This window comes from Rhea pennata, chromosome 3 (genome assembly GCF_028389875.1).
Source record: "Rhea pennata isolate bPtePen1 chromosome 3, bPtePen1.pri, whole genome shotgun sequence".
Classification (NCBI taxonomy): domain Eukaryota; kingdom Metazoa; phylum Chordata; class Aves; order Rheiformes; family Rheidae; genus Rhea; species Rhea pennata.
In genome coordinates, this window is record NC_084665.1 from 25977991 (window position 1) to 26000227 (window position 22237).

The 22237-nt window shown below is 40.1% G+C and overlaps 1 protein-coding gene across 2 annotated transcripts; it reads left to right on the plus strand.

Moving 5' to 3' along the window:
• Positions 1 to 4064: 4064 nt before the first annotated feature.
• Positions 4065 to 21517, plus strand: ANGEL2 (angel homolog 2). 2 transcript variants are annotated; one of them, XM_062571837.1, is made up of 9 exons: positions 4065 to 4137; positions 5775 to 6208; positions 8439 to 8692; positions 10136 to 10205; positions 12253 to 12674; positions 13626 to 13752; positions 14370 to 14430; positions 17392 to 17555; positions 20453 to 21517. In XM_062571837.1, exons 2-9 carry the CDS (start codon positions 5782 to 5784, stop codon positions 20605 to 20607), a joined length of 1680 nt encoding a protein of 559 aa, XP_062427821.1. In that variant the 5' UTR covers positions 4065 to 4137; positions 5775 to 5781; the 3' UTR covers positions 20608 to 21517. The 2 variants fall into 2 exon arrangements, with proteins under 2 accessions (XP_062427821.1, XP_062427822.1); XM_062571838.1 differs by lacking the exon at positions 4065 to 4137 and having other exon boundaries at positions 6081 to 6208; positions 8582 to 8692.
• The last annotated feature ends 720 nt before the right edge of the window (positions 21518 to 22237 follow it).

Consider the following 22237-nt stretch of genomic DNA (forward strand, 5'->3'; position numbering starts at 1 on the left):
GTAAGGAAAGGAGTATAGAACAAGACAGAAAACAGTATGCTGTAACTGCATAAATCCATGATTGGACCACACTTAATATTGCATGCAGTTCTCTCTCCTTTATCTGATAAAGAATACCTATATATTAGAACAGGAAAAAATATCAAAAGAAGGGCAGTAAAAATGATCAGGTATATCGAATAGCATCTTCATATGGAACAACTAAGTAGCCTGGGACTGTTCAGCCTGGAAGAAGGGGAATGAGAGATCTATGAAATCACAAGTGGCATAGAGAGGGTAGATAGGGATGGACTGTTCAATGTCTCTTAACACAAGAACCAGAGCCCAATGAAACTGGTAGGAACCAGGTCTAAAAAAATAAAATTGTTCTTCACATAAGGATTGCTAGACCTGCAGGACTCTTGTCAAAAGATGTTGTTGATAAAAGAGGTCACAAGTTCAAGTACTTGGGGGAGAGAGCCATCCAGAGTTACTAAAGAGACAGACATAACAGGCTCAGGAAATCTACTGAGCTGAAAATAGAATCATAGAATCAGTAAGGTTGGAAGGGACCTCTGGAGATCATCTAGTCCAACCTCCCTGCTCAGCACGGTCACCTAGAGCATGTTAGACAGGGTTGCATCCAGGCAGGCCTTGAATATCTCCAGAGAAGGAGACTCCACAACCTCTCTGGGCAACCTGTGCCAGGGCTCCATCACTCTCACAGTGAAGAAATTTCCCCTCACGGTCAGGCAGAACTTCCTGTGCTTCAGTTTCTGCCCATTGCCTCTTGTCCTGTCACATGGGACAACTGAAAAGAGTTTGTCCCTGTCCTCTTGACGCCCTCCCTTCAGGTACTTGTACACATTGATAAGATCCCCCCTCAGTCTTTTCTTCCCCAGACTAAACAGGCCCAGCTCTCACAGCCGTTCCTCACAGGGCAGGTGCTCCAGCCCTCTGATCATCTTTGTAGCCCTACGCTGGACTCTCTCCAGTAGCTCCATGTGTCTCTTGTACTGGGGAGCCCAGAACTGGACACAGTACTCGAGATGAGGCCCCAGCAGGGCTGAGTAGAGGGGCAGGATCACCTCCCTCGACCTGCTGGCAACACTCTTCCTAATGCACCTCAGGATACACTTGGCTTTCATGGCCACAAGAGCACATTTCTGGCTCATGGTCAATCTGTCATCCACCAGCACTCCCAAGTCCTTCTCTGCAGAGCTGCTCTCCAAAAGGTCAGCCCCCAGCTTGTACTGGTGCCCAGGGTTATTCCTCCCTAGGTGCAGGACTCTGCACTTGCCCTTGTTGAACCTCATGAGGTTCCTCTCTGCCCAACTCTCCAGCCTGTCCAGGTCTCTCTGAAGGGCAGCACAGCCCTCAGGTGTGTCAGCCACTCCTCCCAGCTTGGTATCATTGGCAAACTTGCTGAGGAGGCACTCTGTCCCCTCATCCAGGTCATTGATGAAAAAGTTGAGCAGGACGGGACCCAGTACTGAGCTCTGGGGAACGCCAGTAGCCACAGGCCTCCAACTAGACTCCACACCACTGATGACAACCTTCTGAGCTCTGCCTTTCATCCATTTCTCAATCCACCTCACTGTCCACTCATCTAACCCACACTTGCTGAGCTTGCCTAGGAGGATGTTATGGGAGACAGTGTCAAAAGCCTTGCTGAAGCCAAGGTGCACAACGTCCACTGCTCTCCCCTCATCTACCCAGCCAGTCATTCCATCACAGAAGGCTATCAGATTGGTTAAGCAGGATTTCCCCTTGGTGAATCCATGCTGGCTACTCCTGATCACCTTCTTTTCCCCCATATGCCTGGAGATGACATCCAGAATGAGCTGTTCCATCACCTTTCCAGGGATGGAGGTGAAGCCGACTGGCTTATAGTTGCCTGGGTCCTCTTTCTCGCCCTTCTTGAAGACTGGAGTGACATTGGCTTTCTTCCACTCCTCAGGCACCTCTCCAGTTCTCCAGGACCTTTCAAAGATGATGGAAAGCGGCCTGGCAACAACATCTGCCAGCTCCCTCAGTACCCATGGGAGCATCCCATCCAGGCCCATGGATTTGTGGATGTCTAGCCTGCCCAGAAGGTCCCTAATCCTATCCTCCTCAACCAAGGGAAAGTCCTCCCTTCTCCAGACTTTCTCTCTCACGTCCAGGCTACAGGATTCTGAGGGCTGTCCTTAGCAGTGAAGACTGAAGCAAAGAAGGCATTCGGTAATTCTGCCTTCTCTGTATCCCTTGTCACCAGCACCCCTACCCCATTCAGTAGTGGGCCCACATTTTCCCTAGTCCTCCTCTGGCTGCTGATGTATTTGAAGAAGCCCTTCGTGTTGTCCTTAACGTCCCTTGCCAGACTCAGTTCCAACTGGGCCTTAGCCTTCCTCACAGCCTCTCTACATACTCTGACTGCATTCCTATAATTCTCCCAAGTAGCCTGTCCTCTCTTCCACATTCTGTGTATTTTCTTCTTCTGTCTGAATTTGGCCAGGAGCTCCTTGCTCACCCATGCAGGTCTCCTGACCCTTTTGCTGCACTTCTTATTCACAGGGATGCATCGCTCTTGAGCTTGGAGGAAGTGATGTTTGAATACTGGCCAGCTCTCCTGGACCCCCCCCTTTCCTTCTAGGGCCTTAACCCATGACAGTCCACCAATTAGGTCTCTGAAGGGCCTGAAGTCTGCTCGCCTGAAGTCCAGGGTTGCAATCCTGCTTGTTGCCTTACTGCTAGCTAGAAGCAGGGGAATATTCCTAGCTAGAAGCAGGGGAAATATTCTGGTGAGTTTTGCCCAGTTCTTGCATGTCTCTGGGCATCTGCTGCCAACCAGTTATTGAAAGTAGGAAATAGAGTTTGGAGGACCATTGATCTGAACCACCATGGCTGTTCTTATGTTCAGTATAATCAATCACAACATCCCCCAGTGAGTCAGCAGGGAGTTTCAAAAACACAAATGACTCAAAATATTTGGCTTATAGTTGACTTGGAGAGACCTCACTTGAAGAATATCACTCAACATAGTGTAGGCAACCTAGATATATAAAATAATAATTAAGGGAGGGTAAACAATCTGCAATTAAGTGTTTATATTATAGTAAGGCCTTCTGAGATCAAGGCAAAAAATAATAGCAGAATGAATAACTGCGGAGCAATTTCCATCATATTGATAGGTTAATCTTTTATTTACCTTCTATTTTATCTGTAGCACAGTAAGCTTTTGTGTTTATCAGCATATCTTTCTTCACCTTAAACCATTTAAAGTCACTTATATGAAACAAATAAGAGGAATAGGGAGAAATAATTTTTTACTTGATTGCAGTTCCTGCACAGGATCTGCAACATTCAGCACTATTGTATTTCATATGCTTTATATTACATTTTCTTACAGTACACAGAGCCAGCATTTACTTTGTCCTCAAAGGAGCTCACAGAAGCAGTTAACTGCTTATTAGTGAAATACAGACAGAACTAAAATGGGCTGTTTATGCAGCTGGGAAGTAACTAACTGTGTATTTCTGCAGGGACTCCTAAGCAGGTAGTTCTCCTACCCATTTTGTGGGATCAGGTCTCCCATATTTGCATAGAAGAGCATTAACTTACATGGAACACTTTACAAAGCAGCTCAGGTGCGTTTTAATGTGAGAGAATTAAAATATATTCTCAGGTGACAGCTTTTATCTTTCAGTAAATGGCGAATGTGGTGCTACCATACTGAAACAGCACCTTGCTCCTGCAGGCAAGCACTCATGGAGAGGAAGTCAACTGCTTCTCTTCCTTGAGGTGCTTTATACCTTACAGGGACAAACTGTAACGCTAGTATCTTCAGGAGAAGATCACTTATGGAAAGTGCCGCATTAATACAGTGGTATATCCATTAAAAAAAGAAAAAAGAAAAAAAAAAAGAAAGAAATCCAGCAGCCCAAACCACATTTTGGTCGCGCAGCAGAGAGCTCACAGCCCGCCCGCTCAGGACGAGCGTTATTGGGCGGGCCTCGCCCCCCGCTCTGCCCTCAGCCAAGATGGCTCCCGGGGCTTCATTCTGCCCTGCGCCGCGGCACTCCTCGCCGTGATCCAAGATGGCGGCGCTGCTCGGGCGCCGGCCTCCCGGAACAAAGATGGCGGCAGCGGGCGGTCCTACGGCTGCAAGTCCCATAGGTGAGCGCGCGCGCGTGGGAGCCGCGGCGGCGACGGGCGGAGCTGGCGCTGCCCTGGGATGACCCCCTCTGGGGGCGCCGGGGCTGCGCGGAGCGGCTAGCGGGACCCCGAGCCGCCGGGCCCGGGCCCGCCGGGAGGTAACGGCGGCCGCGGCGGGGGGCGCTGGGCCCGGCGGCGTAGCGCAGGCCGGGCCGGGCCGTGCGCCGGCGGGGGACCTGGGCCCGGTGGACGCCGAGGCGGCCCGGCGCGGCCCCGCGAGCGTTTAACGGCCATAAGTGACGGTTGGGGCGGGGGCGCGGCTGCCCCTTGCTCGGCGCCGCCGCGGGAGCAGAGCCCCCGGCCGGGGCCTTCCTGCGGGCGATGCCCGGCGCTGGACTCCGAGGGAGGCGGGGGCGGGCCGCAGTCGGATTTATTTACAGTGAGCCCCGTTGTTCGCAGCTAGGCAGCGGTTAGTGAGCGTTAAGTGTAGGCTTGAGCTTTTCTTTGCAGCTTGCAGATCATCATAGGAAGGCATTTGTGTCACACTGCTTTTGAGAGGCCGCGGGTCAAAATTAAGGCAGTCTGAAAGACGCTTGTTTTCCGTAAACAAGGGTTGCAACAAGGCTTTGCAGAGAGGGGGTACCTCTTGCACTCGGTGTGCATCACCCTGCTGTAATGCAGTGGCACGTGTTTTTCTTACGAGATTGTGGGACTACTTTAGTGCACAGTAGTGAAAACTGCTGTTTCAGGACAGGTTGGTTTTTCTCAAAGTTGTTTTTTTGCTTATTTACCACACGGTATGAAAACTAGGATGCTCTGGCTCTAATTCAACTGGCACATCTAGCTTTGACATTCATTGCTTCTGAACTCGCAGTGAAGCTGAGTTAACCAGTGAGGAAGCTGAGACTGAGTGATGTTGCTTAGGTTTGTGATCGTTGCTGAGAGTGAGAGGGTTTTTTTCTGCTGGGGAAAAAAAAATCACTTTCATGGTTCTAATCACTGACTTACATTTTTTTTTTCCACCTGGAAAACAGAAATAAGAATACAAATAGTTAAGAGTTGTATATATACACTGGTGTCAGCAAAGGAGACAGCGTTAGCACCCTCCATCTCCCTGTCTTGTGCTTAGTGTTTAGTTGACCTTCTGGCTTGTGAAGTCAGTGGCTCGTTAAATGCTCTTGTGACTTCTTGGGGGAAAGTGATTTTCTGATTCTTTCAAACAGCATGCAGCATGCAAAAATGACTTTTTGTAGAGGTCTTTCTGCTGAGTGCTTGAAAGAGGAGCTTGTTGATTTCAACAAGGCAGAGGAGAGGGTAAACTGAAAATAGTCATATGGATGGAGTTTGAAAACTAAATGGCATTATTTGTAAAGCTGAAGGGAGGGGGAAGAAAGTACAAGATCAGTTTGCAAAGACCCACTTTGCAGATCTTTTAGGTAAAGGTTTAAATTTCTACATATTCCAGTTACATTAAATTCTTATCCTGCGTAGCTGAGTCAGAACTAATAGGAAAATAATATCCATTATCTTGTACAGGTTACTTTAAGGAAAGAATAAAACTTATAAATCATAACCAAGATGACTTGCATCCACAAACAGTGGGTTACAGATAGATGTAGCTGCATTTTAAGTAATAAAAATTATCCTTTATTTAACAGACACTCCATGCTGCCCCGTCAAATGCAGAGGCTGGGCAGAGACTGGATTGCCCACTGGAATAGTTCTCAAGTGTTTACCTGGAACAGCCCAGTTTTCAACTGTATGAGATGGGCTGGACACTATCCCTGGGCTTCATTTCCCCTTCCTGTTCCAGTTGATTTCTCAGCAAACTGGAGGTTGCCTCCATTTTTTGGACCTTGGAGACAATCGCAGAACTCAAATTGGCAGCTTGATAACTTCACACAGAATTGTTGCTTTCATCTATCTAATTCCAATATGAAATCTGAGGGAGAAGAACCATCTACAAAAAAGAGAAAACTCAGTGGCCAGCATGATACTTCAACTCCTGAAGAAGAAACAAGCAGCTCTCATCAGAAGGAAGCATTGTGTCTTTCTGTAGTGCAGAATGAACAAAACTGTACCAAAAAGAGAGGTAAAAAATGTTGTTTACTTGCTAATTTGTAATACTAAATACTTCTAACAAGTTATAAGCTGTATTACCTGCATCTTTTGAGTTCTATCTCTGTTTTGCTTTGCAACAGAGAGCCTCTCTTAAAAGAGAGGGAGTGTTACAGTTTTATGTTGTTATTTACTCTGTAAACTGCATGTGTGTGCATGCTATCAAGCAGTCTGTCGGTTAAACAGTCAATTATGCATCATCTAGCATAGCACAAACTGAGATAATTCACAAAATGAATGCAAGATCACATGCCAGGGATTGTACTGTTGAGGAGTCCTATGTTTGATTCAAACGGATTCAGATTCTCTCCAGGATGTGTTCCCAGTTCAGGTCTGTTAGCTTGTGAATTCTTTTTAAAGCAAAAGATTCAGCTAAACTGCTTTCAGAGCTGAATTGGCCCTGGAAGTTGTATAGCTTAAGTCCTTGCACTATACTTGAGCTCATAAGCCCTGCTGAACCTGAATTGGCTTCTTTCAGAGCCAGTTGAGTTATCCGTGTTCTAGATACTAACTGAGAATTAATGGATAACTGAGACATAATGTTGTTTCCAGTGTGATTTTTGTGTTTTGTTTTTATCACTGTGCTTTGCCACAGGCATTTGAGCAAGTTCTGTACCATGTCTGACAGAGCAACCAGCAAATGTATTTATCCGGATAAATGCAGTAAGAAGCATGAAGATGTTTACCCAGCTCTATAACAGACTCTTATGAAACTTGAAAGTGTCATCTTTAATTTATCACCCATATAATCCTCCACAGAGCATCCAAATGTTTTACTGACTATTGTGGATATTAACAGTTTTGTCTATGGTGGAGGGGAAAAAAACCAGAGGGGCGCAGTTGCAATCCGGGCCTTCTTGCATAAATCACTTCCTTAACAAAATAAACTGGACATTGTTTTGAGACTGAGAAGGGCAAATGCTATCAGCATTGCAAAAGGATTTTGGGGCACACAAGTGCATAAAAATGAAGTTCCTGAAGGCACAGAAACCTCATATGTATCTTCAGGAGCTGAAGGAAAGGAGGTTGCTCTGTCCTTTCTTAAACCTCTCAGCAAGTACATCTTGATATGCCTTTGTCTGAGAGAGTGGTTAGTATTATAAACCTTCCTAGTTATTTTTTTTTTACACATTGTAAGATGTCAATAATTAAAGATACTTGCTGGGAAGCAGTGCAGCCTCTCTACTGTTGTAAAAATACTATTTAAAGCCTTGCTATATTCATTACAAATGCTAGGTAAAGTCCTGAATAACTTGAGCACAGTGATGAAATTTACTACCTGCTTGTCAGAGAAGATTGTACCTTTGGGTATAAAAAGAAATACTCGGAGCAGATAGGATCACCTATAGCTTCAGTTTGCCACTAGTTGATAATGCAGATAACTGGACTTCAGCATACTCTCAGATGATTTGGGGCATTGCTGGAAGTCATCTTTGGTCATGAATTATATAAATTGTAGAAATAAATATTTGAAAAATAGTTGGATATTTAATGATGTGCAGATACATGCTTTTCAACTTTCACATGAAAATAATAAATATGAAAGTAAGTATGCAGAAAGACAAAGTAAACCTCTTCAGAAGTTCTTTTTAATTCTGAGATTTATGGATCTTGGTTTCTCAACTTCACTGAGGGAAATCCAGGTTTAATATCTGTTTTGGGATCCCTAAATGGACATTTTTGGGGTTTGTTGTTGAATTCATTAGACTATGCACAGAGAAAAGGTGAGCCTCTAGTCCTCACCCTTTCTCTGACATGGATGTAGGGATCAAGAAGATGGGTATATGCTGCTCTAAAGGGTGTGTTCCAGACTGTCATATCCAATTTCGACTGAGGAGTTAGTACCGAAAGTAGCATAAAAGTATGTCACAGACTAGATTTGGTTTACCAGTTTGACAGCATTTCTACATGGAGCAGGATGGTGTAGTGTGACTGTAATAATCACCCTTGAACATACCAGTTTCCTAATTTCAAAGCAGTTTAAAATGCGAGATATATAATGGTCTTGAGCTGTGTATTTTTACTGATACTCATAAATAGTTCATACTGAACAGGTGGTCTAAAGCACTACTAATCAAATGAGTTTTTTAACTTGCTTAAGCAATCTGAAAGGCAAATACTGATCTGTAGAATGAGTTCTAAGAGCAGTAAGAAGTAATATAGCATATCACATAACTTGTTTTCTGTTTCGTGTGTTTTAACAGGAGCAATCCAAAGACACTGGGAATATTTTTGTCAGCATAGTAGAACAATGAAGATTTTTGAAAATAAAGCAACTGACCAAAGCAATAGAGAAAGTGAGGCAAAATTTGATTTTACAGTCATGTCCTACAATATCCTTTCACAGAATCTGTTAGAAGATAACTCCCACCTGTATAAACACTGCAGGCAGACCTTATTAATCTGGACATACAGATTTCCCAACATTCTACAAGAAATCAAACAATTGGATGCAGATGTGAGTAGAAAATGAACATGTGGGTATTTCTCAGGAAGCTATAAATGGCGTAGCAAATTCTTGCTGTTTGCTTATTTTAGTAAGCAGTGAATCCAACTGAGTCTTCAGTTATATCATGATTAAGTCAGTAGTTTTGATTTATACTTAAGCAATTAGTGTTTTCTCTGTAATCTAAACTTACAGCAAATGCAGCTGTAAAGTATATACTGCTCGTAGCTGCCTTCTATTTGTCCGTAATTCCTAATGATGGTCCTTTTGACATAACTTTGACAGTCTGTTGATACACTGTAACTTTTTTTTTATATATATATAACATCAAATACACTTTCTTTCCCAGGTCTTTTCCAGTCTGTGCCTAGGATGCATTTGAATAGAATGCTGTAAATAAGGCACTGAACAGAAGAATAGCCGTATTTGTGTAGGCCAAAGATCTGCCTAGTCTTGTGTCATGTTTTCAGCAGGTGCTAATGATGGATCCTTAGAGAAGGAGAACAGAGCACCTCTTGCCACAATGGTCTCACCTTCTGACACTATATGGCTTAGGAACCTCAAGAGCTGGAGGCTGTCTCTTTTTCCTTAAGTTATATGTTATTTAGTGGGATGAAGAGAGCACAAGACTTAACAGATCATCACCACTGGCAAATACTTATCTTGCACCCCATGCTTTTGTGAAGGAATAGTAGTATGCCTGTGTACAAGACAGTCAAATTAAGGCAATGGTCGGTGCCAGCATTTTTTCTTTGAAGTGTGCAACTTTGTGACTTAGTACTTTTTTAGGTAGTCATAACACCATGTGTCAGTAAATTCAGTGAATCAAAAGTCCCTTTCTAAAATCTGGCTACTAATCCCTTAGAGCTGTTTGTCAGACTGGGTAATGGGGAACTTATTGTGTGTGAATCCTTTGTTTGGAAGGCAGACAAACTAAAATTCTTTACCTACTCTTTTGATCACATAAGGTCTCAAGTGACAGTGGTTCTCTGCTTCCTTATGATTAATGTTCACAGTTAAGAGAAAAATGCAGCTGTTAGTAGCATGCCTTCCAGGGAGACTCTGATCCAGAAGTGTTCCTCTTAGGCGTTGTCTTCTCTCTGCCCCTTTATCATTTGGCTTATGATCAAGTTTTCTGTCCTTCTCTACCAAAGACGTGCTTCTAAACTCCTGCTTGAGTCAGGGTTTGAAAAATCCCTTTGCTTGTACAGCTTTACATGGTGTTTGTTTGTTTGTTTTTCTAGAACACTTAATAATGAAGTCAAGTCAATAAGGTTCTTGCATCAGTCATTTTTCAGACCGTTAAGAGTTTGGTGAATCCTTTTACAGGATTATTAAGGCAAAAAACTTCTGAAATCTCTTTTTTAAAAAGAAAAAAAAAACTTGACAACTGAGACATGAATTAATATTTTGATGTACTTACTAATATGTTTCAATTGTAAACTTTTGCCTTAGGTACTTTGTTTACAGGAAGTCCAAGAAGACCATTATAGAACAGAGATCAAGTCAAGTCTGGAGTCCCTGGGTATGATGAATCTCTATGACCAATACTTTGTCTTCTCTACCCATCCTTGTGCTTTTTTTCCCCAGAAAGAATCTCTTACTCATAGAATCAAGTCCCCTCCTATGCCATGCTACAGTATTGTACACTTCCTTTCATAATTCATCAAACACTCTTGAAACTACCTTAGTATTTTCTCCTAGTACTCCTATTGGATAGCTTCTCTGGAGTTCCTTTTTCTTGGCTTGAAATCTTCTGATATCAGCACTAAATTTAATTTGTGTTCAATTTATAGTAGTGTTTGAGTACTTCCATTCAGCCTAAATAGCTCTCATATATATGTGTATGTGTGTATATTATATATGTATAAACACACGTATGTGTGTTATGTATGTATTTATTGTAAGGAACATACAAGGGTGTGATTCCATGGCAATTTAAACTGATCTAAATCTATTCTGCTCTTCACTTCTTCTCACTCCCAAGTCCAAGGGCTAATCCTTTTCTGATGCCAGGACAAGCCAGTTCAAGAAGCAGCATTGGCCCAAGATTTTCCTTTCTTGGTTAATTGACAGTCTAGCTCCCAGGACTGAGTGTTTGTAAAGAAGGCAGAGTAATGTGGTACTGACTTAAATGGGCCTGATGTGTTGTGATATAGCACTGTAAGGCCAGGTTCCTGTGGGCAACTGAGTTTCCTACTGCTAAAAAGGATCTGGAGCTCGCTCTAACTCTTCCCCCTTCCCCTTCCCCTCCCTTGCTCCCAGATGTATGCCCTGCCCCTTCTCTTGGGCTAGTTTGGGCACTCACTACACCTCTACATTGTTTAAATCCACTAGCCCAGCAGAAGACTGTCCAGTCTCACTTTATTTTCCTGGGTTATTTTTCTGCAGGCTTAATGAAGTAAAGTAGTTCATGCTAGCACACAAGTGGCAGGAGTGTATGGCCAGGAGCTGGAAGAAAAGAGCAGGAATTCTCTATTCAGGCATTTCTGAGCTCTGAAGTCAGCTCAGTCTGTTTCAGGGAGCTGTACTTTACAAATCCATGTGACATGGGCTGTGGAGAGGCATTTTTAGAAAAGCAAAACTAGGTACTGTTGGAATAGATACTCAATTGCAATGCTTTGCAGTAATATTCTTGAACTGTTGTGGTAACAACAGTTATAAACCTAGAATAAACTTCAGTACACAACTCCACTTTTTGTTTTAGTTTTTTCCACATAGAGAAAAGTATTTAGACACTTACACATCACGAAAGGTATAGAATCAGTTTTACTGTAGTATTTAGATTGAAGTTAGAACAGAAAAGCCTCGTGTTGACTTTTCTTGCTGAATCGTATTTTGAAGCCTTTTTTAATGGGTCAAATATTAGTATGCAGAGATGGAATAAAGTGATTGCTAAGGTTTACATGTTTGTATATAAATTGTTAGTTACCTTTAAATAATTTCTCATTTAAAGAATACAACATTAAACAACTTCATAAAGGTTCAGAGCACTCTGCCATTTGGTGTTTTTTAGCTAACATTCCAATTTGGATGGTTACTGTTGTGCTGTTTCCAACTTGGGATGGCAATTCAGTAAGGTGATCAAGCAACTTTCCTTTGAAAACAGGAGATAATGGAGATCATCCAGTATAAGTGACAACTAGGTTTTCGTACGCTTTCTTTTTTTATTATGACTCAGATGTTTGGGTATTCTTTTCTTTTTTTTTCTTTTTTTCCTGTCAAACCATTAAGTGTTAATTATAGGGAATTTGTGACAGATATTTTCTGAATTTTGTTTTATGAACAGTTCTCAGCTTTGTACTTAGTCATGCCAAATAACTCCCATTATAACCCATTTTTCCTCAAAACAATGTAATCAAAAAATTTTACTGTGGAAGGTATAGAGGTCTATGATGGGTATCAGAAAAAGGCCATGTGAAAGGCACAGTGGAACTTGCCTCAGTTTTTGTTATTTTAGACTGGGCATTGACTTCCAAAGGAGAAAAGTAGTATGAAGTCTTTCTAAATTTTTTGAAAACTGTTCTATATTTATTTAATGGTATCTTAATGTTTTTAATTCTTTCTTGCAGGGTATCACTGTGAGTACAAGATGAGGACAGGGAGAAAACCTGATGGCTGTGCTATTTGCTTCAAAACTTCCAAATTTAATCTGATCTCATCAAGCCCTGTGGAATTTTTTCGCCATGATATTCCACTCTTGGACAGGGACAATATTGGACTGGTGTTGCTTTTACAGCCTAGACTTCACTGTAAAACTACTGCTGCAATCTGTATAGCCAATACACATCTGCTGTATAACCCAAGGCGAGGGGACATCAAACTGACCCAACTTGCCATGCTCCTGGCAGAGATTGCTAGTGTTGCCCATCAGAAGGATGGTACTTTCTGTCCAATTATTATCTGTGGTGACTTCAATTCTGTTCCTGGTTCTCCACTGTACAGATTTATAAAAGAAGGAAAGTTAAATTATGAAGGACTTGCTATTGGAAAGGTAGGATATGCTTTTACTCTCTCATAAAAAACATTAAGGATAATGAGAGAGGAAGATATTTAACAGAATGGTCTAGCACACTATGGATCAGTTTGTAGTCATTTTCCTTACAGTATCCATCTTAGTGCCCTTTCTGCAGGCTGCAAAGTGAAAGTTGCTATGGAGTTAATAAAATAAACCTAAGCTCGTTAGCTGTGCCTTACAGAATGTTATGCCTGCTCCTGGCATTCTGAAATGAACAATTAGACAAACAAATTAGTTCTTTTTGAAAGGTGATTATCCACAGGATGGTTATATCTGTGTTCTTAAGTGTTACAGCTTGCAGGTAGAAGAAAATAACTACATAATCAAATATCCTACTGTGTTCTATCTAAAAAGATTACTTTTTTAGATAAACTTTGATTTGCAGTGGTTAGAGCTATTTTAAGAGCAGAAATATGATTAGATGCTGAACCTAAACTATTTCAGGTTAGCTGTATTTTTGTAAGCTCATGTATGTAGCTGTTAGAGATGTTAAATGCTATCCAATATAAAAAAGTGAAGCACATAAAATGATAAAATAAGAAAAAATAGCACTATTGTTGTTTGTTTCTAGAGGGTGATTGTTTCTAGCCCCACTTGGAGTTGACTGCCTTGCAGAAGAATATCGTGAATATAGTTAACTAAGTATTTGCTAGGGACCTGTCTATTCTTAGTCCTGTTGTATTGCTGAAAGTGTTTTGGCAGTTTCTTAGCTTAGTGTCACAAGAATTATCTAGGACAATGGGGTAGCAAAGGTGGTGTAAATTAAGAGTATTTTGACAGAGATTTGATGCATTGGTATAAAAAATTTATTCTAGGGAAATATTGTTTGTTTAAACTGTTAAGCTTTGTAGTACAGAGAATGTCCGGTTGTTTCAAGTTCTTTTAATCAGGTTTCTGTTTGAAACAAGTTTATATTGTTTTTCTTAGGTCTCTGGACAAGAACAATTTCCAAGGGGACAAAGAATCTTATCTATTCCAATTTGGCCAAAAAAATTAGGTATTTCACAAAACTGTGTGTATGAAATAAAACAGCAACAAAAAGAAGAAAATGCAGGTCAGTTTCTGGACTGATGAAATTTATGATCATTTGCAGATAATCTCGGGTTGCATTGAAAAACTGATTATCATTTCTAGTAGAGGACAGTTGTTGGAGTGTGAAGTTTATTGTTTGCATAAGTATTTGCTGATTTGAATCTTTAAAAGATTAGCAAGTTAGAATTTTCCCCTTCAATCTGATGCATAATATTGGAACTACTGTGTTTGCATGATGGAAGCCAGTTGCAGTGTGCCTGGGAAAAGAGATGGTGGAATGTAGCACATGCATACAGTGTGAACCTACCTTATCTCCAGTGTTTAGGTATTATAGTGTGTATGTTCCATGGAACAAATAGGAAAAGCAAGTGATCCCTGTTCCTGTAGCTGCCTGTCTTTCCATCTTTCATCTGTCTTTTTTCTTTGACAGACCAACAATTTAAACGGGAGGTAATTTGAAAGACTCTTTAAAGGCAATCTTGCTACTGGAATGCAAGAACTTAATCTAGATTTATGAACTGTATCTTGCCTGATGCAAAAAAAAAAGTGTTTTTAAAGATATTACAGTAGGCTATTATTTTATTGGTCTTAATTACATGATATTTTTAAATCTGAAATGAACATATTCTTATTTTGTAGGAGAAAAGATGACAGAAGCAAAATTGGACAACACTGAAGAGATTGTAATAGCATCTGAAAAGTATGTGTTGTAGGTAGAAAAGTAGAGTCACTTGGTTGGTTCCTTCTGTTTGGGTTTGGAGAAATTTTTGTTTAGTTTTTAGACCAAGTTTGTGTCTGATTCTAGGTATGGATACAAGGTGCCTATCCAACCCAGTCTGCCCATGTGGCAAAAATTCATCTTCCACTCCTATGTAAAAGGCTGATCAGATAGCTAGGACTAGAAATAGTTAAAGAGTATGTGTTCTTGCAGGAATTTGCAGGTGATATCTCAGAATGCAGTGATGAGATACTGTGGTACATTCCATCTGCTTGTTAAAGAATACTTCTGACATTTAGTAACATCTTGTCCTAAGCAGGACATCTTGCTCTACAGTGATGATATAGAAAAGCTGTGAACTTCAGTCCAGTTGCAGAAATCATGTTATAGGAAGATAGTGTTGTCCAGCTGTTTAAATGTTGGCAGTAGCTCTCCCCTTTTTACTGTTTCTGAGATACCGTTTTATGGAAGCTAATAAAATCCTACAATACAGTGTGAAATTTGAATAAAAGAGGGAAAAGAACTAGGAAGAACAGAAAATATTCCTTGTCAGGAGTTCTGTAGGAGAAATTTTAAATCCTTGAATCCCTGAAACTTGTAGTATTTTATAAGGAAAAAAGATCTTTAACATTACTTAGGATTTGGCAGTATAACTAGTCAGATCAGAAAGTCTGCTTGTTAAACTGAAGGAAATGACTATCATTAGACTGCTGGGGTGGAATGTGTTTGGTTTTTGAAAGGAAGGAAGAATATATTTGCATTTACCAAAATTGTAAAGGCATGTAAAGTAAGGCACAGAAGAAGGAAATTACCCTAACTATCCACACACACACACACACACACACACACACACAATGTCAGACTCTAAGTTAGCCATTTTTACTCAGAAATGAGATTTGGGTGTCACTGTGGATAGTTCTGTTAAAACCTGTAGTGATTTCTGATGATCAGAAAGGCAAGTAATGGTCTTTCTGAGAAAAGAGTAGATAACAATACAGGAAACGTTATAGCCATATATGACTATAGTAATATGTGGCATAGCATGCCACTTATTGAACGCTATTTGCAATTTTGTTGACTCATCCTGAAAAGGATATAAAGGAGCAAAGACAATCAAAGTTCTGGAACAGCTTCTATATGAACAGAGACTAAATACAGTTGGGTCTCTTGGCTTAGGAAAAAGACAACTGAGAGGGGATAAACTGCTGGGAAATCATTAAGAGGTGGGAGAACATGGATAAATACTGTTTGAGGGAAAAGTAGTGAATATACTGAAACTACTGAATTGTCAAAAGAAATTGATGGGCAGTAAATATACAAGAGGCAAAAGACTGCCCTGCAAAGATCATCCCCCAAAAGATGTTGTGGGAGTTTCCTTCTGTGAGCTTTCCTAACTACTTCTTAGAAAGTTCATTGCATGTTAACTAACAGATGTGGATGCAATGATTGGCTAAGGAAATTGTGAACTGCAGGTTGCTGGAAGTTGGGATGGTCTCCTGTGACCAGTAATTCCATATGCTTGTCCTGTTCTTACTCCTTCTTAAGAATTTGTTATTCTCAGGCTGTTAGGGCAGGTTGGATTAACTCAATACAGCTGCACTTCTTATAACTGTGTATTAAGAAGTTCCTCAAAACACAAGATGCAGAAGCCCATGGAAGCTATAATGTGTATCATTTGGCAGTAGAATCAGTTGAAAAGAGCTTCTTACTCTGCAGCCACTTACAGAGCAGAAATTGCCACCCAAATTGTACCCAGTTGCGTGTTTGTCTGACTGTCCTCAGATAAGGCTGGTGACATGCTGATTTTGAAAGCAATACTTCTTTTTTTTAACCAGGACATGTCGCAGATCAGGTTTAAAATGCAGCCATGCACTGTGAGACAGATACAGCTGAGAAAGGGTGATTTGCAAAGCTGATGGGAACAAACAGCTGGGAGGGAGAGAGTTCTTTTGCTGAAATGTGCAATTCCACCTTTTGTGGCTGATTTGAAAGAAAACAGGTGAGACAAGATGGGCTGAACAGGAGGAGAAATAGACTGGCAGATTATGGGGAGAGACCAAATGGGAGCCTGAGCAGAGGAGAAAAGATTAGGCATAGCCATATGGAAAATGCTTGATACTTATAGTTTAAAAAATCAAAAACCAAAAAAAAACATAATTTACCAATATGCTGAAGGACCAAGTTAGATGAGTTCAGGGTTTGTCCCTTTTATACAAGCTATTACCATAGATGCTTCTACCAGTGTGCCAGGGAGAGACTGATGAATGAGGACACATGTGAAATCTTGCAAAGCACAGATGGAGGTGAAGCCTCTGTATATCTGAAGTGTCAGTTGATTACAAAACAATATCAGAGTTTATCTAGACTGTATCAGAGTTTTTATTACTCATTTTCAGCATTTTATAGGTGTTGTATTAGATGGGTCACGTAAAAATCAATTTTCATTAAGTCAGAGACTTTAGGAAATTGCAAGTGTTTAAGCTGTGCTGTGCCAACACTTAGGTATTTCTATCTAAATATTATTTTATTTATCTTCTTAATTATAGTAATATGGCATAAATGTAACAAAAAGGCTGTCAATTATCACTTTGTGTGTTAATGCTGGAATTATACATATTTGCATACAAACAAAACTATTTAAAAATAAAAAGGGATGAATCATTTTTAGTTTTTAAGTTTTTAATGGGCTTTTATAGTTTTTATCTGCCACTTTGTGGCACAAAGTTGTCTGTATTCTACCTCGAAGTTTAGACCCTCAACACAAAAGGTGATGGGACTGAGTGCAAGAGAGCAACACTTACGTATTTAAAAATTAGTTTGCATATCCAGATTACTGATCTTGTATGTAGCCAAAAACTTTTTAGTGCTCCTTTATCGCTTATTCCCTTTCTAGCAAATAAAAAGAAGCAAAATCGTCTTTTTTCTTTTTAACTCCTGTTTTAGGTTGTCTTCAAAATTACAGCACCATTTTAAACTGTCTTCAGTCTATTCTCATTACTTCCCTGAAACTGGACTGCCAGAAGTAACAACCTGTCACTCCCGAAGTGCTGTCACTGTGGATTATATTTTCTTTTCTGCAGTAAATGATGATATTGCTGCCCAGCCAGGTAAGGAAACCTACTTTAAGTATTTTCAGGAATGCTAGAAGAGAACATCTAGAATCTGTTCAAAGGGAAACATAGTAATAATTTCATCAGGTACTTCAGATGTTTGTGGTGCTTTGAATGTTAGCTGTTATCTGAGAAATGTATTTGGGCTTGCTTCTTTGCATGCACAGGACAAACTTTGTCACCTAATAAGACATTTTTATAGTTGTCGTCTCAGCATGGAGGCTGAAAATGCTTAGTAATCTAAGTTGCACCTGAGAAACATTGTTGTCATTCAGTAGTAACTCATAGGAGACCTCAGTGGCCAGACCTATGACAAAGCTGAATTTCTTATCATTTAATCAACAAAATGGTGAACATCAACTTACGATGTGCATTAACGCTGAAAAATGACCAGTTTATTAGAAAGCTACTTTTCAGATAAGCTTGATAAAATATTTGTCAAGTAAATGATCCCTGCGGCCTCTGCTCTGAGAGCAGTCACTTGTACAACTGTTTGTTGCTCTTCTGGTTGCAATTGCAGCTAAAGCTCACCAGATGGTGCAAGAAAGACACAGAACCTGTGAGGGTATGATTCTTGATGGGTAGCACATGTTAGCAGTGAAGCCTGATATCCTCTACAGCATTTGTGCTCTTAGTGTGGGTACTCCTGAGCAGTAGGCTTCCATGTTGCACAGTGCAGTGTTATCAGGTAAGTGGCTCTGCAGAAATCATAACAAAGGAACCTGGATTTCATTCCTGCTCTCAGTGCAGATTTCAACTGTGATCTTTGCAAATTAACACTGATGGTATTCCCATTTCACATAATGAAAACAGTCCTCATCTGTCATACCTCAGGTGATAGACTCTTAAAATTTGTTGAACCGATGCATGAAAGCTTTACTAGTCATGCACAACAAATTAACTTAGTACAAAATGCAGAATATAAAGCTTAAATAAAGGAATAAAAGCTTTGAAAAACTAAGAGGTCAGAAGTGTCTGAATTCCTTCTGACTTCTGTGTGATTTTAGGGAGTGCAGTACCTTGGAATATTGAATCCTAATTCACCTGCTTCTGTATATTGTTGCAATATCACTGTGTGTGTTATGCAGCAGTGTTAAAGCTGTGTATTTGTGGGGTTGTGTGGTGTTTTAAGTTCTGTTTTTTTAAACAGGAGGAACAAGCTGAGCCTCTGCTGCACATGTTTCTTTCAAATATATTTTTCACCCTAGGTTTGAGTACAGAACTGGAGTAAACATGACTTCTCCTTTTTTTTTAATCTAAAAACTGATAAATGAGAACTAATCATCTGGATTTTCAGTTTTCTGATGCTTTGGGCTTCTCTAGCATACAAATTATTCAAAGTCCAAAGTCAATACAAGTAAGTTTTTGGTGTGGTATGAGGCTGATTCCCTGAGGATGCCATCCTTTTCATTCAAGGAATTTTTTTTGAACGTTTTCATGCTTCGGTCTGCATTACACTCAGGCAAGCATTTAGTTTGTTTTTCACAATTTGCCATGAAAATGGGGTTTGGTAGCTACCTCAGTTCTGCAGGACTCAGTTTTGTGGTTCCAGAATGCTCTGTGCTGCCATTAATCATTACAGAGCAAACTGTAGCAACAAACTTGCTTTGTAGACATGCAGGTGTGCTGTGCAAAATGATAAATTTGGCTCAAGAGCTGGGCAGACCTGTGCTCTAGAGCTGTCTGGACATATTTGGAGGAAGTGGGTTTTTTTTCAAAGCAGCAATGTCAGCTGCTTACCTATTAGATGTCTAGCAGCTGGCAGTTGGCAAAGGAGTGAAGCTGCTGAACTGTCTGAGGGGTTTCAAAGTACTAGAAAATCTTCTGACTACCTAGTGGTAAGCAAGTACTGAAGACGCCCAGCCAGGAAGTTCTGAAATTGCTGGTCACTTTGATACAGAAAAAAGCTTTTTCGGCAGCTGTTTTTGTTATTTATGAATGCACTCAACCTGTTCAGTAGCATCTCTGCTCTCTGAAAGCAATAGCTAGTGCTGCTGAATAGTCTCTCATTCAAGTATGCAGCTGAAGAAATGTAGTTTGACACATTGTTGAAGAATCTTATTCTTGATGGAAGTTCTTGAGTTGAAAAAAGATGTTTACTCTTAGCTGCTGCTTTTCTCCTTTTTTCTAATGAGGACACAAAATATTTTAAATACAGTGTAATAATAGTAAGGCGTAATAATAGTAATGCTGTCAGTCATCTTCCCCTCTTCCATGAACATGGCATGTTTTTTCTTCAGGCCATTACAGAAACAGGTAGCAGAAAAAGTTGGAGGAAGATTCATTTCTTATGAAGAACTAGGGATGGAAGTGCCAGAAAGCTTTCATCCTTGTAAGCAAGAGTTGCAGTATGACCTGCCTGGTGGAGAAGTGTATGCTTGAAGATAAAGAAATAGAATATGTTATGTGAAGCAATAACCCTCAAAGGTCCCTAGATTTGCAAACTTCAACTTTGTTTAGCCATGCTGTTTTGTTAGACTATAGGACTGGACTGTATGAGTCTTGAGTTTCAGGTGCCTCCCTCTTTCCCTCTCCTCTCCCCTCTACTTCCCCCCTCTGGAAAAAAAAAAAAAAAAAAAAAAAAAAAAAAAAAAAAAAACCACTCTGGCAATTGAGTGATAATGGGCAAATCCCTTTCCCTTTCTACTTCAATTCATCCCCTGTTAAAATAAGGAGAAATAGTGTCTTTCTGAGTGCTTTAAGCTCTGTTCATTAGAAGTCCTACTATGAAATAAAAGAAAAATTCAGGAATTTCCAAACTACTTTATTGATGACTTTGGCATATCACACTGATGACTTCAGATCACTTCTGCCATACTGTAGTGCTTTTTCTGCATAGCTATGAATGCAATTTTCTTAGCCCACACTAACGAATATATTTACGCTTTTATCAGGAGCAGAGGATTCTTTCAATGGAGGTCTGAAACTTCTTGGTAGGCTGGCACTTCTAACAGAGCAAGATCTTTGGACTGTTAATGGTCTTCCTAATGAAAATAACTCTTCTGACCATCTGCCATTGCTAGCGGAGTTCAGACTTGTTGAACGGTAATACCTAAAGGACTTCCTGTATAGCTGAAGCTTCCATCACCATCTATCTTTGTGTAATTTTAAAAAAAATATTTCAAGCACTGCTGGTCCGGTTTTAATATGTTTGCCTGCATGCTGATTTGTTAGTGTTGTGTAAAGTAGACTTTTTAAAGTGACTTTTTTTTTAAGGTTGTTTAAATTACTCCTTGAAGAACTCCTTGAAGCAAAAAAAAAAAAAAAAAAAAGGGAGTTTACATTAGCTTCTTTTTGATAATGGAAAACATCCGTGCCAGTCTCAAAATGGCATTATTTTTCACAAAGACGCTATAAATGGTTTTTTATTGTAAATTGCAGTAAAACTGACTATTCTTTAAGAATTGTGTGTTTCTTTAAGTAAAGGGGAGTGAGTTTGTGTGCATGCCATACTTTATAATGAGTTGAAAGCAATGTTTATTAAGGAGTTGCTCTGTAGCTACCTCTCTAAATACTTCTGCAAAAAGATTTCCTCAATTATCTAGAGTGGAGACAGTACAGAGGCTACAAGACTGGACTCACAAGAAGAAGTAGGTGTTTTTTGGGTTTTTTTTGTTTGTTTTTTGTTTTTTGTTTTTCACAGTAAGGAAAATATTTATGTGAAGAAGTTATTTCTTAAACTTTAGAAAACCTAAGTACTGGTACTAGCCACTGGAATGTTTTAAAACATACCTGAAATAAAATCAAAGTTATTGGGCATGCAGCACTATAGCAAATCAACTAAATTTCCTATAGAAAGAAAAGAAAACATCTATGTTGAACAAGTAGGAAAAGGCTTTTTTCCATTTAGTTGTAAAGAATATAAAGTTGTGTATTCAAATGAGAGCTCTTCTGAGGTATTAAATATTCAGGATTTTATATTCACTTTCATAATGCATTGATAAACATCCTCTGTGAAATTGGCAGTTGTCTTTTGTTTTAAGTCTAAGAAACTGGTTGATTGGGGTTACAGGTCTTTTATCTTGGTCAAACTACATATGGATAGTTGTGTAAAACTGACTTAAAAATAGCAAGACTTTCTATCATTGTGCTGGAGAAACTGGTCCTTGTTCTTGAAATCACATTCAGCTGAGCCACTCTGTCCAGAAATTCCTGTCTGTTCTACTTTTCCAGTCTCATTTTCTGAATTTTCATCTTTGTTTTCCTTTTCTGATGGAATTATTACAGGGATTATTTTGTGGTTGGAGACTAAATCAAGAAGTCCAGTGATGGTAACTGCAAGCCAGTTAAATTGAAAAGGTACTTCAGTGTTGGATTGAAAAATCTGACTACCAAACCATTCAGCTTACATTGCTTTTTCTTGTAACTAATTGTGCCTGGGGACTCTTTCCTCTACTTCATGGTAGTGGTCAAATTAATAGTGAAGATGTTCAACCCTGGATTCCAGTTAGATACTTTAAACCAAACATGCTCAAAGCTGGAGCTGGTAGGTGCAAACATGCTTCCTCAGATACAACATACACTTGTAAGGCCTGGTTACAGCTAAATTCTGTCCAGCTGTGGCAACTCCTGTACTTGTCTCAAGAGCAAGGGCCTTTGCTTGCCTGAGGGACTGCAGTGTCATTCTCAGTGCAGAAAAAGGTGAGACAGCTGCTGCTCCGGAGCACTGCTGGTAAAGA

What these genes read in the sequence shown, in the direction of transcription:
- ANGEL2 (XM_062571837.1), top strand. Translation starts at nt 5,782, where the DNA reads ATGCTGCCCCGTCAAATGCAGAGGCTGGGCAGAGACTGGATTGCCCAC. An exon ending in ACAAAAAGAAGAAAATGCAG is followed by an intron (nt 13,753 to 14,369) that starts GTCAGTTTCTGG and finishes CTTATTTTGTAG; the next exon opens with GAGAAAAGATGACAGAAGCA. An exon ending in ATTGTAATAGCATCTGAAAA is followed by an intron (nt 14,431 to 17,391) that starts GTATGTGTTGTA and finishes CTCCTGTTTTAG; the next exon opens with GTTGTCTTCAAAATTACAGC.